The 18,211-nt window shown below is 45.8% G+C and overlaps 1 protein-coding gene across 1 annotated transcript in view; it reads left to right on the top strand.

Moving 5' to 3' along the window:
• Positions 1-17,590, top strand: part of LOC311243549 (microphthalmia-associated transcription factor-like) — a gene marked incomplete at both ends in the record, with an annotated part of 94,699 nt that extends 77,109 nt beyond the window's left edge. The window contains 8 exon segments of the mRNA XM_084332804.1: positions 2,281-2,499; positions 3,510-3,605; positions 4,597-4,705; positions 10,955-11,047; positions 11,295-11,348; positions 12,561-12,636; positions 14,420-14,567; positions 17,117-17,590. Coding sequence (XP_084188930.1) covers positions 2,281-2,499; positions 3,510-3,605; positions 4,597-4,705; positions 10,955-11,047; positions 11,295-11,348; positions 12,561-12,636; positions 14,420-14,567; positions 17,117-17,590 — 1,269 coding nt within the window.
• Positions 17,591-18,211: the final 621 nt, after the last annotated feature.

Raw genomic sequence — 18,211 nt, 5'->3', positions numbered from 1 at the left:
CAAAACACATAATGGAGTCTTTACTTTGTTAAAATATGAAGCCTTGAGGGTTAAACTGGAGAGGAAAATATATAAAAAGCCAGAGGCGAGTGTCACTAAACAGGGTGGCCTGGCAAAACAAAGAGGCTGACTGTTAGTTACCAATTCTGACGTCAAAAGATGTGCCATAAAGGCATGAATTCAGATTTACATAAAACAACACAGACGTAAAGAGGCTCATTGCATTTTCCTGAAATGTCCGTAACGTACGTTTAATTGCTTTCTTTCTCCGTGTATAAGATCAGCTGCACTGGTTGAGTATTTTAATCAGGAGCGCTGATAGTACAGAGAGTCATAACAAACAGTCATAAACGTTTAACCAATCTAGTTCTTAAACTGGACTAACAGCGTTTCTAACTATGCTGGAGATGCTTGGACACCATCCTTATTATCAGGTATGTTTCAAAATTACCTGCAATGTGTTTTTTGGAACTTTTATTTAGATGCTCAAGACAACTGCATTATTGTGGTGCATGGTTGTGAATCTAACATCTGGTGAAGTGTTGTGTGCATTGTCTTAGTTTGGTCCTCTCTGACAGAGAGGCACAACAAACACTGGTATTTGTAAATTTTTAAGGCCCTTATTGGTAAGCTACCTCCTTATACTACATCATTATTAGAAAGGAATTATGGAATCCGTTCTAGTGACTGGCTGGTCCTTAAAGTCCTCAGAGTTTGCTCAGAACAGGGTGAATCTGCATTTTGCTATGATGCCCCTAGTTCATAGTCCTTAACGCGTGAGATTCTCCCCTCTGTTGCAGAGTTTAAAACCTTGATCTCCAACCTTTGTCAATCGAGTTATACATGTTTTAATTTATTCGTTTATCCTTGCTTCTTGCCTCGTTTTGTTGTGATTTGATATGCTTTTTTTGCTTATTTCTGTATGTACACTCGACGTGACTATAAATGAGGGAAACCTCAGTTGCCTTTTAAGTTTAAAAGGCATAAATATATATGTTTCGGTAAAACAGATGCAACACAGTCACAGATGATCACATTAGTATTCATTTAAACCACATCCACCCACATCCGAGTTACACTTTACATTGAACAACGCCACAGTACATACTCCTTCCTACATTTCTACAGGGATTACAGCCAATGTTTACTTGGTGATGCGTATGACAACCTCTGGCCAGGCTGAGTTTCTTTACAAAGTTCAGTTATAAATTACTGTATAGAACAACAGAGCAGTGCATCGCTCTTAACTTAACAACAGAGCAGTACATCGCTCTTAACTTAACAACAGAGCAGTGCATCGCTCTTAACTTAACAACAGAGCAGTGCATCGCTCTTAACTTAACAACAGAGCAGTGCATCGCTCTTAACTTAACAACAGAGCAGTGCATCGCTCTTAACTTAACAACAGAGCAGTGCATCACTCTTAACTTAACAACAGAGCAGTGCATCGCTCTTAACTTAACAACAGAGCAGTGCATCGCTCTTAACTTAACAACAGAGCAGTGCATCGCTCTTAACTTAACAACAGAGCAGTGCATCGCTCTTAACTTAACAACAGAGCAGTGCATCGCTCTTAACTTAACAACAGAGCAGTGCATCACTCTTAACATAACAGCAGAGCAGTGCATCGCTCTTAACTTAACAACAGAGCAGTGCATTGCTCTTAACATAACAGAGCAGTGCATTAACATAACAACAGAGCAGTGCATCGCTCTTAACATAACAGCAGAGCAGTGCATCGCTCTTAACTTAACAACAGAGAAATACATCACTCTTAACATAACAACAGAGCAGTGCATCGCTCTTAACTTAACAGCAGAGCAGTGCATCGCTCTTAACATAACAACAGAGAAATGCATCGCTCTTAACATAACAGCAGAGCAGTGCATCGCTCTTAACTTAACAACAGAGCAGTGCATCGCTCTTAACACTTTGAGTTTCTTTACAAAGTTCAGTTCTAAATTACTTTATAGAACAACAGAGCAGTGCATCGCTCTTAACACATAAAGTAGCGTCGGTCGAAGCGGGTCATCACTCACGATTAGCCACTCAGCCCCTAGAGGCGGCTCACAGAAAATAAGCTTTGTGTAAAGCGATTTGCATCTCCCACTAATATCTCTTCCTTCCTTCCTTCCTTCCTTCCTTCCTTCCTTCCTTCCTTCCTTCCTTCCTTCCTTCCTTCCTTCCTTCCTTCCTTCCTTCCTTCCTTCCTTCCTTCCTTCCTTCCTTCCTTCCTTCCTTCCTTCCTTCCTCTCTCCCTCTCTCCCTCACCTCCTGCAGGTCCAGACTCACCTGGAGAACCCCACCAAGTACCACATCCAGCAGTCTCAGCAGCAGCAGGTGAAGCGGTACTTGGGGAAGCTCGGCTCCCATGTGGTGAGCTTGCACTGCCCCCCCAACCAGCCCTCTAACCACGGGGGCATGCCGCCGGGGTCGGGCAACAGCGCCCCCAACAGCCCTATGGCCTTACTGACCATCAATTCTAACTGCGAGAAAGAGGTGATTTCCCTGACATTTCCCCTGCTATTCACACTTGTATCCAAAAAGCCTTTAGTTTAGTCTATTTGACAATTATTAAAACACAGTACATGTTGCAACAAGTCATCCAAAAACATCCTAAAATTATCAAGGATAGCACAAGAAAGTCACAGACGTATTTCCATTGTGGTCCTTGGTCTCAGCAGCACATAGTATTTACATAAACATGTATTACACATATTATCATCAGCCTACAGTATATTGCAAACAATGTAATAAAAAAGTTAAATACAACATTATTAATACAATATGTACAACATTTACAGATCTCATACCCTAAAACAGGAAGCCTCCTGAGTTACTCTGCGACATTTTCTAGGAGCCATTTCCTTAACATTCACCTTGAAACTATATATGTTCAAGCCCTGTTTGATGGTCAAAGGCAACTCATTCCACTCCTGTGTGAGCAAATTAGCACTGTCCCATCTTTGTTCTACATCTTGGAGGATGCTTTACAGCGCCACAGGCGCATAGTTTTTTTCCCCCCAGTGGGAGTTGAACCCATGATTCTGGCAGTATAATTGCCATGCTCTACCCATTGAGCTATAGGTTACCCAGGGCATGCAATATAGGGCGATAGTGGCTCAGGACAGGAGGTAGAGTGGTCGTCTGGTAATTTGAAGGTTCCCGGTTCGATTCTCGCTCCTCCTGGCAGCATGTCGAAGTGTCCTTGAGCAAGACACTTAAGCCCTAACTGCTCCCGATGAGCAGGTTGGCACCTTGCATGGTTGTCTTCGCCGTGAGTGGATGGGTTGAATGTGAGGCATAAGTTGTACTTTTGGATGAAAGCGCTATATAAATCCAGTCCATTTACCATTTACCATGCAACATTCGTAGTATGCATCGTAAACCTTTATTATATTGACTTTTCTTCTAGTGATAGTGGTATCTGTTTCTTCCTCGACTGAACTGTATTTTAATTATCTAAATTCTAAATCATGTTATACTTATATCATGTTTTCTTTTACCAGATGGACGACGTCATTGATGACATCATTAGTTTGGAGTCGAGTTACAATGATGACATCCTTGGGCTTATGGACCCAGGGCTTCAGTTGGCCAATACGGTATGGCCGTGTTTATTTATCCCTCTTTATTCTGTGATTATCCATCAGAATCAAGAATCGAAAACACTCTTGATTTAATTGCCAAATACAATAAATATACAGGGATTTGGTTAACAACAGTTAAATACCAACCACTTCCAAAGTTCCACAACACCCATGGTAGAATGACACACACACGGGATACTTTGGGGAGCGACAGTGGGTCGGGAGGTAGAGCAGTCGTCTGGTAATCCGGAGGTTCCCGGTTCGATTCCCGCTCCTCCCAGCCAGCGTGTCGAAGTGTCCTTGAGCAAGACACTTAACCCCTAATTGCTCCAGATGAGCAGGTCGGCACCTTGCATGGTTGCCTCCGCCGTCGGTGTGAGTGAATGGGTAAAATGTGAGGAACCAAATTGTAAAGCGCTTTGGATAAAAGCGCCATATAAATGCAGCCATTTACCATTTACTTTGCATGGGCTATACACACATACATAAGGCTCTGCATATCACTCTGCAGGATACACATGTTCAGTATAAGGTGACAGTACAGTATGGCTGCAGCTGTTGAGGTAATGTATAGCAAGTGTCCAGTTGCAAGTAAGATAAGATGAGATATTCCTTTATTGATCCCCTTGGGGAAATCCAGGCGTCATAGCAGCATGGGGGAGGGGAGGTACAGGTATGGGCAGGGTAATAGTAGAAAGACATAAATATAGGCAATAAAATGAGACCTGAATATATTAAAAAAAAAATTAACAAAGGTGCAGATGACGGTCTGTAAGCCCTATCGGTTATATTATACATTACAATAGATATAGGCAATAAAGAATTTAAATCTGAATATATACTATGAGTAAGAGTAAAAGTAAACAGTATACACAACACAAGGTACCCTAACTGGCATGATATACGCGTCATATGTTGTAGTCCATGATGTATCTCCTATGTGCTTCTGTATCTCTTGTGTAATATGTTTGTGGTTGTTTGTTCTTTGGCGACACCATCTCCTCAGATTCCTGCGAGCCTCATGGATCTGTATGGTACCCAGGGTATGACCCCACAGGGGTTCATCAGTAACTCCTGCCCTGCCGACCTACCTAACATCAAGAGGGAATTCTCAGGTGAGCCACCCGGCACGACCACACTGTTAACCACACTGTTAACTTAAACTAACCATTACCATAACCCTGCCTAACCCTAACCTTAACCATACTGTTACCTTAAAGTTTAAACTAACCATAACCATAACCACACTGTTACCTTAAACTAAACATAACCTTAACCATAACCCTAACGTTAACCACAATGCTACCTTAAACTAACCATAACCTTAACCATAACCTTAACCCTAACCTTAATCATACTGTTACCTTAAACTAACCTTGACCCTAACCCTAACCTTAATCATACTGTTACCTTAAACTAACCCTAACCCTAACCATACTGTTACCTTAAACTAAACATAACATTAACCCTAACATTAACCACACTGTTACCTTAAACTACACATAACCTTGACCCTAACCCTAATCATTAACCACACTGTTACTTTAAACTAACCCTAACCTTAACCTTAACGACACTGTTACCTTAAAATAGCCATAACCGTAACCACGCTGTTACCTTAACTCATTCTGTCACAATGTTTACATGACAGTTGGCCACAGCCAGCATGAAAAGTATGGTTTGACTAACTGAAAAGACTTGATATCCTATAACCCTAGTTATATGAGTATAGCGAGCGCTCTGCTCTTAGTGGAACTATCCCTTTATCCACTCTAATAATGAATAATCTTCTCCACATGCACACACCCATCCGCCTGGCCACACCCACATCCGCTCCTCTATATCAGGGGTTCCCAAACTTTTCAGGCCGGGGCCCAGAAAATAAGGCGTCAGAGAGCCGCGGCCCAATGCACATCGTCTGGCTTTTTCTTTTTTTTTTTTGCCAGGCGACCGATTTTTTAAGCCAAATATCACTTCAATCCTATTAAGTTAGTTCAAGTTAGTTATTCATTTATATGTGCTATTTATGAGAGGGCTAACTTGTTGCAAAATAATAATGATAATAATAATAGCCTCATTAAAATACTATTGTTGCTTCGGTTGTTTTCAGCGTTTTATGTGCATAATCTGTTATTTAGTTTGAAATGTTCGTTGAAATAAGTAGATTTTTTTCGTTTATTTATTAAGTTAATATAAAACCATATAGTCACATTTTAGAATACAATAGAATCGAATTTTAGAATACAACTAGAAACACTGTCCTGGCCTGCTTCTAAGTTCAGTGGCCTGACAAAAAAAAAAAAAAAAAAAAAATTATTTTTTTTAAATCATCTCGCGGACCACCCGTGGCTGCTCGCGGCCCACCTTTGGGTCGCGACCCCGACTTTGGGAACCACTGCTCTATATAAGCGGGGTCGTGGCCACACCATCAGCTCCTTCCCAAGTCTTTCACCACCGAAGGCGAAGACCACGGGGTCCTCAGTGAGTCAGAGCAGAGCGTTCGCTATACTCATATAACTAGAGTTATAGGGTAACCTTACGTTATAGATCGTATAGCTTACACTCTGCTCTTAGTGGAACATAGGAGCTGAGCAGAGCGGAAGCTCGACAGATGTACCCGCTGAGGCCCCCCACAACCATCAGAACCGGGGAGGACCCGAGCCCCCTGGACCCCCCTAGTGGAGGACGGGAGGGACTCGGATCCGACTGTGCGAAGAGGATTTAGCACCTCAAAACGCACAGGGTGAGCAGACTGTCAGACTTACCTTCACTCAGAAGGACCCGCGACCACTCAGGCACGCATCCCACATGCCACCAGGGAACGGACGGGAAGCAAAAACACCTCCGTCACAGCCCCCAACATCACAGGGTCGAAGGTCAAGAACCCAACCCCGTGGCAAGGCCGTAGAAGCGGAGCGCGTTGGAGGTCCCAGCCCTAGGACAACCTGAGGGCCAGGACCCCCCGGGGAAAAAAAGGGGGCCTGGTGAGGCCAACGATGCCGTAGCATCAAGATCCCACCAGACGGTCACTGGTGACACCACCCCCCACATCGCCAGCATATCAAACAGGGCCCAAATCAAGAGCAGGCCCTTCCGCCCTCGGCACGCCGCTCTGAAGCACTCTACAAGAGGCTACTCCCCCACAACACTGCAGGGCCAGTCGACGTGTCGGGGAGACAACCCCCAAGGAGGTTGATCCCTCAATCCAGGCAACAGGCCCCAAGAGCATAACTCGACCTGTGCCTGGAGCACTGCGGACTAGACAGGCACCTAAAGGGTCTACTGTGAGAACAGTAGCCCGGTGGAAGGGGCGTTCGGTATGCTGTGCACCATGTCGTAACCTCAACAAACCCGACTCCTCCAGCGGGGTCGAGGTTCAAGAGAAGGCTGACACAATTGGCAGACGTCACGAAAGGTGCGGGAGCACACTCTCGGGCAGACGGGGTCAAGCCCGGCCTCAACCCGAGAGTCGACTCTGCTACCAACACACCAGGGAACCAACCACCCCCCTATGTTTAGTTTAACAGGAGGCGGTTGTTCCTTTAACCCACCAAGAAAAACTCAGAAACATAACTGTGCGTATAAACAGGCTATACAGGCAGTACAAGTGTTTCAGTTTTCAAAGGGTTAACTCAGGCCAACAGGTCGACGAGAACGAGTTCGGACTTGGGCCCGGCGGACCGGGACCTACACAGGGATGCCTAGAGGGGTTAACAGAAACAGCCCCCTCCCATCCCCGCCCAGCAGGGGGAGGAAGGGGTGAAAATAAATGGAGAAGGACTAGGCCCCCTAAAACAGCGCAAGGTACAACACAGTATGGACCAAGCACGTCACTGTGAAGGGCAACTCGTAGTGGCATACACATGACGCACACATCCACAACATCAATCCCCGCGACGCCCGGGCCGACCCGGCATTTTCCCCCCGGAAAAGCACAAAGTCCTTCAGGGTACCAGAACAGTAGATCTGCGCCCCGGCGGACAACGGGTTAAGTTACCTGGTCCGGCGCGACCAGAACCAGTCCCGCGTCCTTGTCACGCCGCCATCCCCAGTCCTAAGAGGGGGGTAGGTACGCATGTCGATCCAAAACATCACAGAGGGTGCCACAAAGATGGTCAGCATGCGAATGCACTGCTCCTGGTGGCCCACCCCACGGGCGTGAGACCCCTCCGCCAATGTATTGATCTACCCCGTTATCTCCCCCCGGAGATGTACGTGAGTCGTTGAGTCTAACCTAGTACACTGGCGGTCGGTAGAGATAGAAAATCTCCTTCCCAGCCGCCCGCATAAAAAACGCCGTTTCCATGAATTGGGCAACCAAGGCGCGCCAGCCCATAACGTGGTTTCACATCGAAAGCACCCAGGGCCAGCGCTATGTACATGTCGAGACCCAAAAAACACATCAATGGTGAATTATAATAAGAAAACCAGACAACGTTCCCTCCATGCTGTCTGGGACGAGCAGCCGGTAAATAAGACACAGACATGGGTCTCATACGACGCGTCTGAGGGTAAACCCTGTTAATTCCGCTCTTTACACAAGAGGGGAAGACAGAGAATCCCCCAGAGAGACCTCCACGTGAGTAACAATTGAAAAAGATATATGTAATTATTGAGCCAAGTGACCAAAGGCCCAATACACATTTCAATAGAGAGCAGAGCAGAAAACAAACAGTTCTCAATCACCCAACCTTGACAATGACAGTAGTCCGTAGTACGGAGCCTGAAGAAAACTCACGGAAGTCTCATGGCCAATAGAAAATGCGCCCAGTGACGTATTCCATGGCCGGGGAAATCCTGTGACCCACTTATCCTAATATGGCGTGGGACCAGGGAACCCCCCCCCTTTTCCCTCCCTGTGACGCGCTGACCCCACAGCCCGACTGGGAGACTGACGTACAGGAGGTCCAACCCCCTGGCCAATCAGTAAAAGGGGGGAGGGGTTTATCAGTTCACCCCATATGACCCCACACCCCGGATACGATGCAATAACAAGCAGCGCATGACACCAGTTGTCTAGCATGCTACATGAAAAGCGCATATACCTGCTAGGGTAAAAGCTTTATAGTTTGCACGCCAGCCACAGACGATAAACTCGTTTGTGTAAAAAACTGGCTTTTATATAAGGCTTAGGCTCATGTGCGAAAAGTCACTAGCGCCGCCTGCCACGTGCAGAGCGCCGTTTGCCCCCACGGGGAGCCGGCCCGGAGGAACGGTGCTGGGGAGTCTCCTGGTCACGTCGATCCCTACCGTTCCCTCCGGGCGCAGGACGACTGGCTGCAGCGGTCGCAGCACTCCCTCCACTCCTGGCCTTCTTGGCGGAATGCCCAGCAGCGGCGGCGGTAATGGTGGCAATGGCCGCAGGCCTCTGCCGGCGTTGCTTCCTCCTGACATCACCGGTGGCATCGGGTCGGGGGAAATGGGGCTGGAGCACGGAGCGCTCCTCCTCCATCTCCCTGCAGGCTGCCGTCATCTGCTGCATGGCCGACCTGAAGAGTCCAGCATCGGAGAGGGGGGCCGTGAGCAGCGGAATCCTCCTCTGGTCCGGCACCCGCGCCTGCTCCAGCCAAAGGTGGCGCTGGATGAGAGTGGCCAGGGCACACTCCTTCCCGGCGGCTATCGCCTGCAGCTGGGTTAGGTGCAGGATGGCTCTAGCCGCCTGGGCGTGAAGGTACCGTTGATGGTCATCCAGTACCGTCCCGCCCGCCATCAGCCCCGACATGTAGCGCGCCAGCTGCGCGATGTTGGAGGTCGCAGCCAGGCTCTGTGTCGAGGCGATGTACACCTGGTCACTCCACGACGCCAACTGCCTAGCCGACTTCCCCTGGGGAACCGGCTTTCTTAACGGCTCCCACACCATTTCGGGGCAAAGTATGGCTGCCATCGGGCTATCAAGCCGAGGCACCCCGTCCCTCTAGCCCCTGGACCAAACCCACCACCCGTGTGACTGGCACGTAGGCGGGGGTAAGGCCAACGATGCGGGATATTACCTGTCCCTGTGCCACGTAAGCCTCCATTGCTGGGAATAATGGGCAGACAACGCCCGTCTCTCACAGGACGACGTTGCCAGAGATGACCTATCATGTCATCAGGAACAGGTGCCGGCAGTGGCTGCAGCAACGCCATGCCATTAGCGGCGGCGGCGGCGGCGGCCGCCATGAGCTCGGGGAACAAGGCAAGCAACTCCCCTTGGATACCTTCTTCCACGTCACTCGCGTCCCTCGCGTACGGGAGGCTGCACCGGGCGCCATCATCCGACGCGGCAGATAGCTGGGCATCTCGTCTCGGGGGTGGAGGTTTTAACCCAGTCCCAGAGTACAAGGAACCCCAGGGAGACGTAGCACTCCCTGCCACTCCCCGAGGGGGAGAGTGACACGTCTCCGCCGGGCCTTCGAACAAGAGAGTTCCCGCCCCCTCCATGTAATCCTCAGTTTCCATCGGAAATGGAGAAGAGGCGAGAGAACTCTCGCTCGGCTCCAGCACAACACTACAACCAGGCCGTTCACCCCCGCTGCTCGCCATCTTACGACGAGAGCGAGCCGAGGCGAAGAGTCTGCGACGCAAATCCCCGGTCACCAGAGGAACTGTCGGCCGACTGTCCCCTGGCAGGGGAACCAGGGCCGGAACCCGGCCACCTCACAGGAGATGGGGGCTAAACGGCCCCTCGGCGAAGCACACTCTCCTCCGGGCACCGCCCAGGCGCACCTGCTTGCCACGACCGTGGAACCAGAGACGCCCCGCGATGCACGGAGGACGCCGCGATAGTGAAGCGCTGGTGGAGGGTAGCGTTGTAATCGTCTAGACCCTCCGACGGTGAAGGCATTATCTCTTTTGGAAATTTGCGAGAGAGAAAAAACAAAGATACAATGTCAACGTAGCTCCTTTCCAACAACTATTTTGGCACTAAACTTAAAGTGGTGTGTTACAGACACTTTTCGGTGGTGAAAATAGGGAAGGAGCTGATGGTGTGGCCACGACCCCGCTTATATAGAGGAGCGGGTGTGGGTGTGGCCAGGCGGATGGGTGTGTGCATGTGGAGAAAAGTATTCATTATTAGAGTGGATAAAGGGATAGTTCCACTAAGAGCAGAGTGTAAGCTATACAATCTATAACCTACTGTACATGGCAACAGGGATATTTATATATGTGTGTATATATTGTGTAGTGTACATGTTTACATATTATTTAAAGGAACTAAGCTAGGTTAATGTGCAGCCATATAGCTTTCTACTGAACGCACAGAGAGGAAACTGGTATCTATCTTCTTGTCTCTCTCTCTGGAGAAGACGGTAAGCAAATTTCCCAAAATGTTGGCGTGTTCCTTTTAAATGTTTACATTGTCAACACATTATGTATCCCTGTAGTTTCCCAGTCCCCGGCCATCATGCACATGCTGGATAAGTCTGGATCCTGTGGAAGGTTTGACAACTATCAAAGACCGGAAGGTTTCCCTGTGGGTACGTCTGTTTGTTCAGTTGGTAGACATTATGTGTAACTCTGTAATATTGTGTTTTTACTGTGTGTAGTTGTATTTGTTTTTAAACCTGTACGGCGGCCTTGGGTGCTTTGAAAAGGCGCCTTTAAATAAAATGCATTATTATTATAATTATTATTATAATTATTATTATAATTATTATTTCTTATGCTTCATGCTGTGCCATAAATCACGTAGTATTGTTAATTCAAGACGCTTTGTCTCAGCAGGTGAGGTCAGAGCTATGGCGAAGGAAAGACAGAAGAAGGATAACCATAACTTGAGTAAGTATTTACAAATGGACTGCGTTAATATAACAGCTTTTATGTACACGCAGCTTTACAACTCATCACGCGTCACATTCACACATTCACTCACACATTCACTCACACATTCACTCACACATTCACTCACACATTCACTCACACATTCACTCACCCATTCACTCACACATTCACCCATTCACTCACTCACACATTCACACACCGACGGCGGAGGCGACCATGCAAGGTGCCGACCTACTCATCGGTAGCAGTTAGGGGTTAAGTGTCTTGCTCAAGAATACTTTGACATACTGTGTACATAAATGTTTTCTTCATGTTTCATTTACAGAATAGTAAGAAAAGCAATTAACTAGGGCTGACCCCGATTAGTCGAATAGTCGACTAATCGATCGAAAGGAGCCGTCGACTGCCAACCTCTTAGTCGAATGCAAAAAATATATATATAATTCTTTCCAAAAGCAAAGAGGCCTAGAAGCGTGGCTAACGCTAATGGCGCACATACCAGCGAGGCTAACTGCCTAAGAAAACACTGAAGGCACTGAAAGAGGATTTCATCCGTCTAATGAACACACTAGACTAGACAAATATCAAGATGTATCCATCAGTGGACCAATTGCATGCTTTCGCAGAGGACAAGGAGCCTTCAGTTGACTCCTTCAGACATTAAGCACCCCCCCCCACAGCCCAAATGGAATGATAAATTATTATAATTTTTTTTATATTTATAATTTTTTCATTTAAATTTTTTATTTTTTTTTGCATTCAGTGGGGTAGTCGACTACCAGTCAACTATCTGCTAATTTCGGCCAATCAAAGTCGACTATCCAAATCCTTAGTCGGGGACAGACAGCCCTACAATCAACGTGCGTGCGTGCGTGCGTGCGTGCGTGCGTAACGGAGGTCCGTGAGTATATTATCCACAGTCACGATGGACTTCAAGTGTTGTGAAGTGACTGTGGCACGTAGCGGTACTGCAAGTAAACTCATCCACCCATAAAAGGCATGCAAACACATGACTAAAAGGTGAATTCACCTCTTGGTATAGTGGTCTGCAATGTCACCCACGGTGCGGGAGACCGGGGTTCGAAACTCACTCGGGGTAATCCCTTAACTGGGGTCGAACTTTAACACAACGCAGAGACAATACGAGCCCGACTACATGTAGATTTGCATGATTGTTTATTCTTATCTCCTCTGTTTTCATGTCTGTAGTTGAGAGAAGAAGAAGGTTCAACATCAATGACCGAATCAAGGAATTGGGAACTTTAATTCCAAAGTCGAATGATCCGTAAGTCAAGACACATTCACCTTCATACAACTCTAGGATACGGCTTTACTTTGACTACTATAGACACTTGTATACAACTGTCCACAGTGTAAACCCTACCTTCAATCTTTATTCTGTCAGCAGTGTAAATCCATACCTTCAATATTTATACTGTCAGCTGTGTAAAACCATACAGTACCTTCAATCTTTATACTGTCAGCTAGGGCTGACCCCTATTAGTCGATTAGTCGACTAATCGGTCGAAAGGAGCCGTAGTCGACTGCCAACCTCTTAGTCAAAAAAAGAAAAAAGTATAATTATTATTATTTTTATTTTTGTATCATTCTTTCCAAAAGAAAAGAGGCCTAGAAGCGTGGCTAATGCTAATGGGATGCATACCAGAGGCTAACTCCCTACAAAAACAGGCACAGAGGCACTGAAAGAGGATTTCACCCATCTGATGAACACACTAGACTAGACAAATATCAAGATGTATCCATCAGTGGACCAATTGCATGCTTTTGCAGAGGACAAGAAGCCTTCAGTCGACTCCTTCAGACATTAAGCACCCCCACAGCCCGAATGGAATGATACAAAAAAGAAATAGTACAAAAAAATTATATATATATATTTTTGTCAACTAATAGTCGACTAACGGCAAATTTTGGCCAATCATAGTTGACTATCCAAATCCTTAGTTGGGGACAGCCCTACTGTCAGCTGTGTAAAACCACACCTTCAATCTTTATTCTGTCAGCAGTGTAAAAAACCACACCTTCAATCTTTATACTGTCAACAGTGTAAAAAACCACACCTTCAATCTTTATACTGTCAGCAGTGTAAAACCATACCCTTTTCACATTGTACAGCTGTGTAAAATCCTACCTTCAGTCTTTATAGTGTGTGCAGTGTAAAACCATAACCTCCAGCCTTATACTGGCAGCAGTCCCCTTAATTGACTGATATCAATCCCTGTCTCCTGAGACGTTCAGCCATTGTGTAGTAGTGTGATGTGTGCCTGGTGCCAGTGTATGGTAGTCATTGTGTAGTGTGATGTGTGTCTGGTGCCAGTGTGTATGGCAGCCATTGAGCCTGCGTAGCCCAAGGTTGGGTGCTACCAGTGGTGGTGAAGGAGGCAATTTCCACCCTACATTGTGGGGAGCGCTTTGAGTGTCTAGAAAAGCGCTATATAAATGCAATTAATTATTATTATTAAATGTTACTTGTCCTTTTCGGACCAGTTGTGTTTTTGTAGGTTTTTATTGATTTTTGGTGCCGGGCAGTCCGGTAGAGAGAGAGAGAGAGAGAGAGAGAGAGGAGGAATGGGAGATAGATCGGGGAAGACATTCGGCAAAGATCACCGAATGTCGAACCCGGGTCGGCCGTGGTGCACCGTACTAGTGCTGTATGCGGTGCGCCACTCGGGCACCCCTATTATTATTATTATTATTATTATTATTATTATTATTATTATTATTATTATTATTATTATTATTATTATTATTATTATTATTATTATTATTATTATTATTGTTATTATTATACTTTATTTTTTTATTATTATTATTATTATTATTATTATTATTATTATTATTATTATTATTATTATTATTATTATTATTATTATTATTATTATTATTATTATATTATTATTATTATTATTATTATTATTATTATTACTATACTTTATTTTTTTATTATTATTATTATTAGCAGTGTAAAACAATACTTTTGACCCGTTGTCCGTTGAGAAGAAATGGTTTAGTTTTTTATTTAGGAGTGACGGCTCCTCCGCGTCTCTCAGGGACATGCGCTGGAACAAAGGCACGATCCTCAAGGCGTCGGTGGACTACATCGGGAGGCTACAGCGGGAGCAGCAGAGGTCAAAGGCGCTGGAGAACCGGCAGAAGAAGCTGGAGCACGCCAATCGACTCCTGATGCTGCGGATACAGGTAACGAACTGACCGTTACAGGAACACGCCAACATTATGGGAAATTCGAAGATGGATACCAATTTCCTCTTTGTGCTTTCAGTAGAAAGCTATCCAGCTGCAAGCTAGCCTAGCTTAGCACAAATGAATGGAAGCCGATATGGACCAGGCTAGCTTATCCGTATCTGCTTCCATCCATCTGTGCTAAGCTAGGCTAGCCTAAAGCCCCGGTAGCTTTTTGCTGAAGGCACAGAGAGGAAATTGGTATCTATCTTCTTGTCTGACTGGCGAAGACGGTAAGGGCATGTCACATAATGTCGGCGTGTTCCTTTAAGTAGCAGGGTTTGTGACGTGGAAGCAGGCAGGACAAAGCTGTTCCACGTCACGGTGGTACTGTGGTCAGCACTGTTGCCTCTCACAGCAAGAAGGTCCTGGGTTCGAACCCCAGCAGGGGGGGGCTTTCTGTGGGGAGTTTCCAATCCAATCCAACTTTATTTGTATAGCACATTTAAAAACAACATGGTTGACCAAAGTGCTTCACAGTAAAAAACCATAATATAGTAAAAAAACACAAACACAATACAAAGTACACAGAACTACAAACAATTACAGCAGCAGACAATTTTTTTTTTAAAAGCTAGGGAGAACAAATGTGTTTTAAGGTGAGACTTAACACTGGGAGCGTTGGGGCCAGCCTAATGTGGGGGGGGCAACTCGTTCCACAGTTTGGGGGCTGCAACCGCAGATGCACGGTCCCCCCTGTTTTTTAGCCTGGATTTAGGGACAACCAGGAGGGACTGGTCAGCAGACCTCAGAGAGTTTGCATGTTCTCTCTCAAGGGTTAGGGTTAGGGTCTCAACAAAATGGCCCAGTCATCTATTCACCTTTGTTTAATACACACAGCGTTGTCTCTAATGTTATCTAACTACTGATAGCTCGCGATATCATCAGTTTTGTTGCTGGCTAAGTAGCGTGAGCTAACGTTAGCTTCTAGCCACAATGCTATATTGTTATAATGGCATACTCCATTGACGTTAGCATGCAGCTAACAATGCTACCGAGCGTTTTTTAGACTAAAACTATCCGCTCTTGGTGGTCACTTGTGTTGATGTTAGTTTTGTTTCACCAACAAATGACAAGCAGAACACACAGTGAATGTATCCGTTTTGTTTATTGCACTTTTATTAGGCTTTGCTGGAAAATTATTGCTGCATTGAGTAAACAAGATGGTGGCGCGGCATAGGCTGCCTTATTGACATTTTCTTTGGTGGAGCTTCCACCAGGAAGTGTATTGGCACATTCGTTCTGATTGGTTGAAATTGCCTTCATGTTTGCCACCTACTGCCACCTACTGCTTTGGCAGTGTACTACATCAGTGTGCTTGGCTGACAAAAACGAAAAAAAAACGAAAGTGTGACTCGAGGCGCATGACGTCGCGGCGATACGCGGCGATGCGTATAAGAAAACAATACGAAGATGATACGAAAGGTGTAACCTCAGCCTCAGTGTTTGCGTGGGTTTTCTTCAGGCACCCTGGATTCCTCCCACACCATAAAAAGACATGCTAATGTAGGTATCCTGCCGCTGCCCTTGACCAATGTGCTGGCGTTACAACTGGAGTTGGTCCCTGGGCGCCGCACTATATGTGTGGCTGCTCCTAGATAGTTAGGATGGGTCAAATGCAGAGGACGGATTTCCCCCAAGGGGATTAATAATACAGGTTCAACTTAACATAAATACCCAAGGAAATTAAGTTTAATGGAGCTGTGTCTGAATGCCAAGGAAGTGGGTTTAACCTTAATTCCCAGGGTTTGCATAATGTGAAATCAAATCTAAAGTACCTCTACTGTCTTTAACTATGAATGAACAAATCACTCTAACTTACCATCTTTAGATAATAAAGTTTGAAAACATCCAACGGACTTATGTGGTTCTTCGTCTGAGGTACTCGGTTGCATCACATATTATCACATGTAATAATCACACGTAGCTCATGTGAAGTTATCGTGATAAAGTGTCACATGTGACACTGAAAATTACACGTGAAATGCATTATCTTCTCTCCCCTCTCTCTCTCACACACACACACACACACACACACACACACACACACACACACAACACTCATGCTGCAACCGCTTTAAACAATCACTTTAAACAAAATGTCACTTTAAATATGGAAAAGTCACTTTAAAGGAAGGAGGTATTGTATAGTATAGTTTAGATACATTAAGTATAATAATGACGGAGTTAAAATTGTAAATTGTATGTATAGTAGTGTACATAGGAACCAGTTTCTCAGGAACTTAGCATGTCTATTTTTATCATGCACATCTTGTGTCTTACCTATTTTCTTTGTATGTCTTTTTTATTATTGTATTATTGCACAATCAATGCGGGCATAACCACCCTCATTTCACTGTATGCCCTGGTATGTATGTGACAAATAAACCTCTTGATTCTGATTCTTGATTCTCTCTCTCTCTCTCTCTCTCTCTCTCTCTCTCTCTCTCTCTCTCTCTCTCTCTCTCTCTCTCTCTCCCTCCCCCCTCTCTCTCTCTCTCTCTTAGGAGCTGGAGATGCAGGCCCGAGCTCACGGGTTGGTGATCTCTTCGTCGGCCCTGAGCTGCGCGGCTGAGCTGGCCGCCCGGTCCATCAAGCAGGAGCCCGCCTTGGGGGAATGCCCCCAGGACCCCCTGTACCCCCTCCTCCTCCACCCCCAGCATCATCAGCATCACCCCGGCTGCACTCCGGACCCCACTCAGCCCGCCATCCCGGAGCTAAATGAGGGCCACTGCGGTTTCCCCGAGGACCACCAGGGGGGCGTGCCGACAAGCAGCAACCCCGGCCACTATGACCACGGCGTCCACAACAACAACAACAACAACAAGATGGCCTCCAAACTCAACGACATCCTAATGGAGGACACCCTGTCACCGGTGAGGGGAGGGGACCCCCTGCTCTCCTCCGTCTCCCCAGACGCTTCACAGGACAGCAGCCGCAAGAGCAGCATAAGCATGGATGACAACGAACCGGGCTGTTAGCACCCCCTGCTGGTAGAGAAATGAAATCCCACCTGCATCTCCTCCAGCCCTCTCCATCCCACGTTGAGTGTCTGTGTCAGTAGCTAACACGTTCTCAGCCGCTGGAGAGGCAAATTCATTCCTTTTCTTTTTTTTTGTTAGTTGTTTGTTTGTTGTCTGTTTATTTTTCCAGTGTTTACATATATTTAATCTTTTTCACTCACATGTCGCTTTATTTTGTGATATTTTTGTCTCGTCAAGCCCGGAACCTTAATTGAAGGACTGATTTTTTTTTAAGTACTCTGGTTTTAATCGATACTTTGATGACAATGAGATGGAAAGTAGAAGTTTTGATATTTAAAAAACGGGGTTAGAGGCTTGATTATTATTATTATTATTTTGTATTATTTCTTTTGAGCAAAGAATCTAGGGGAGAAGGTAGAAATCATGGTCAGAAGGAAGCGTAGATGTTTTGCGGTGTGATAAACACTGCTTGTCTAAATCAATAGCAATAATAGAAGTAAGGATAGACTTATTTATTTCTTTACACTGTTTTACACTCCTCGTGTCTTAGAGTGAACTTGAAATGTGCCGATGCCTTATGAAGATGTGCAGACATCACCGTTGTATTTTCCACGTTGT

The sequence above is a fragment of the Notolepis coatsorum genome (genome assembly GCF_963971535.1).
Source record: "Notolepis coatsorum genome assembly, chromosome: 17".
Classification (NCBI taxonomy): domain Eukaryota; kingdom Metazoa; phylum Chordata; class Actinopteri; order Aulopiformes; family Paralepididae; genus Notolepis; species Notolepis coatsorum.
The sequence above is the reverse complement of the archived record's forward strand: the minus strand, read 5'-3'. Positions and strand labels throughout refer to the sequence as shown.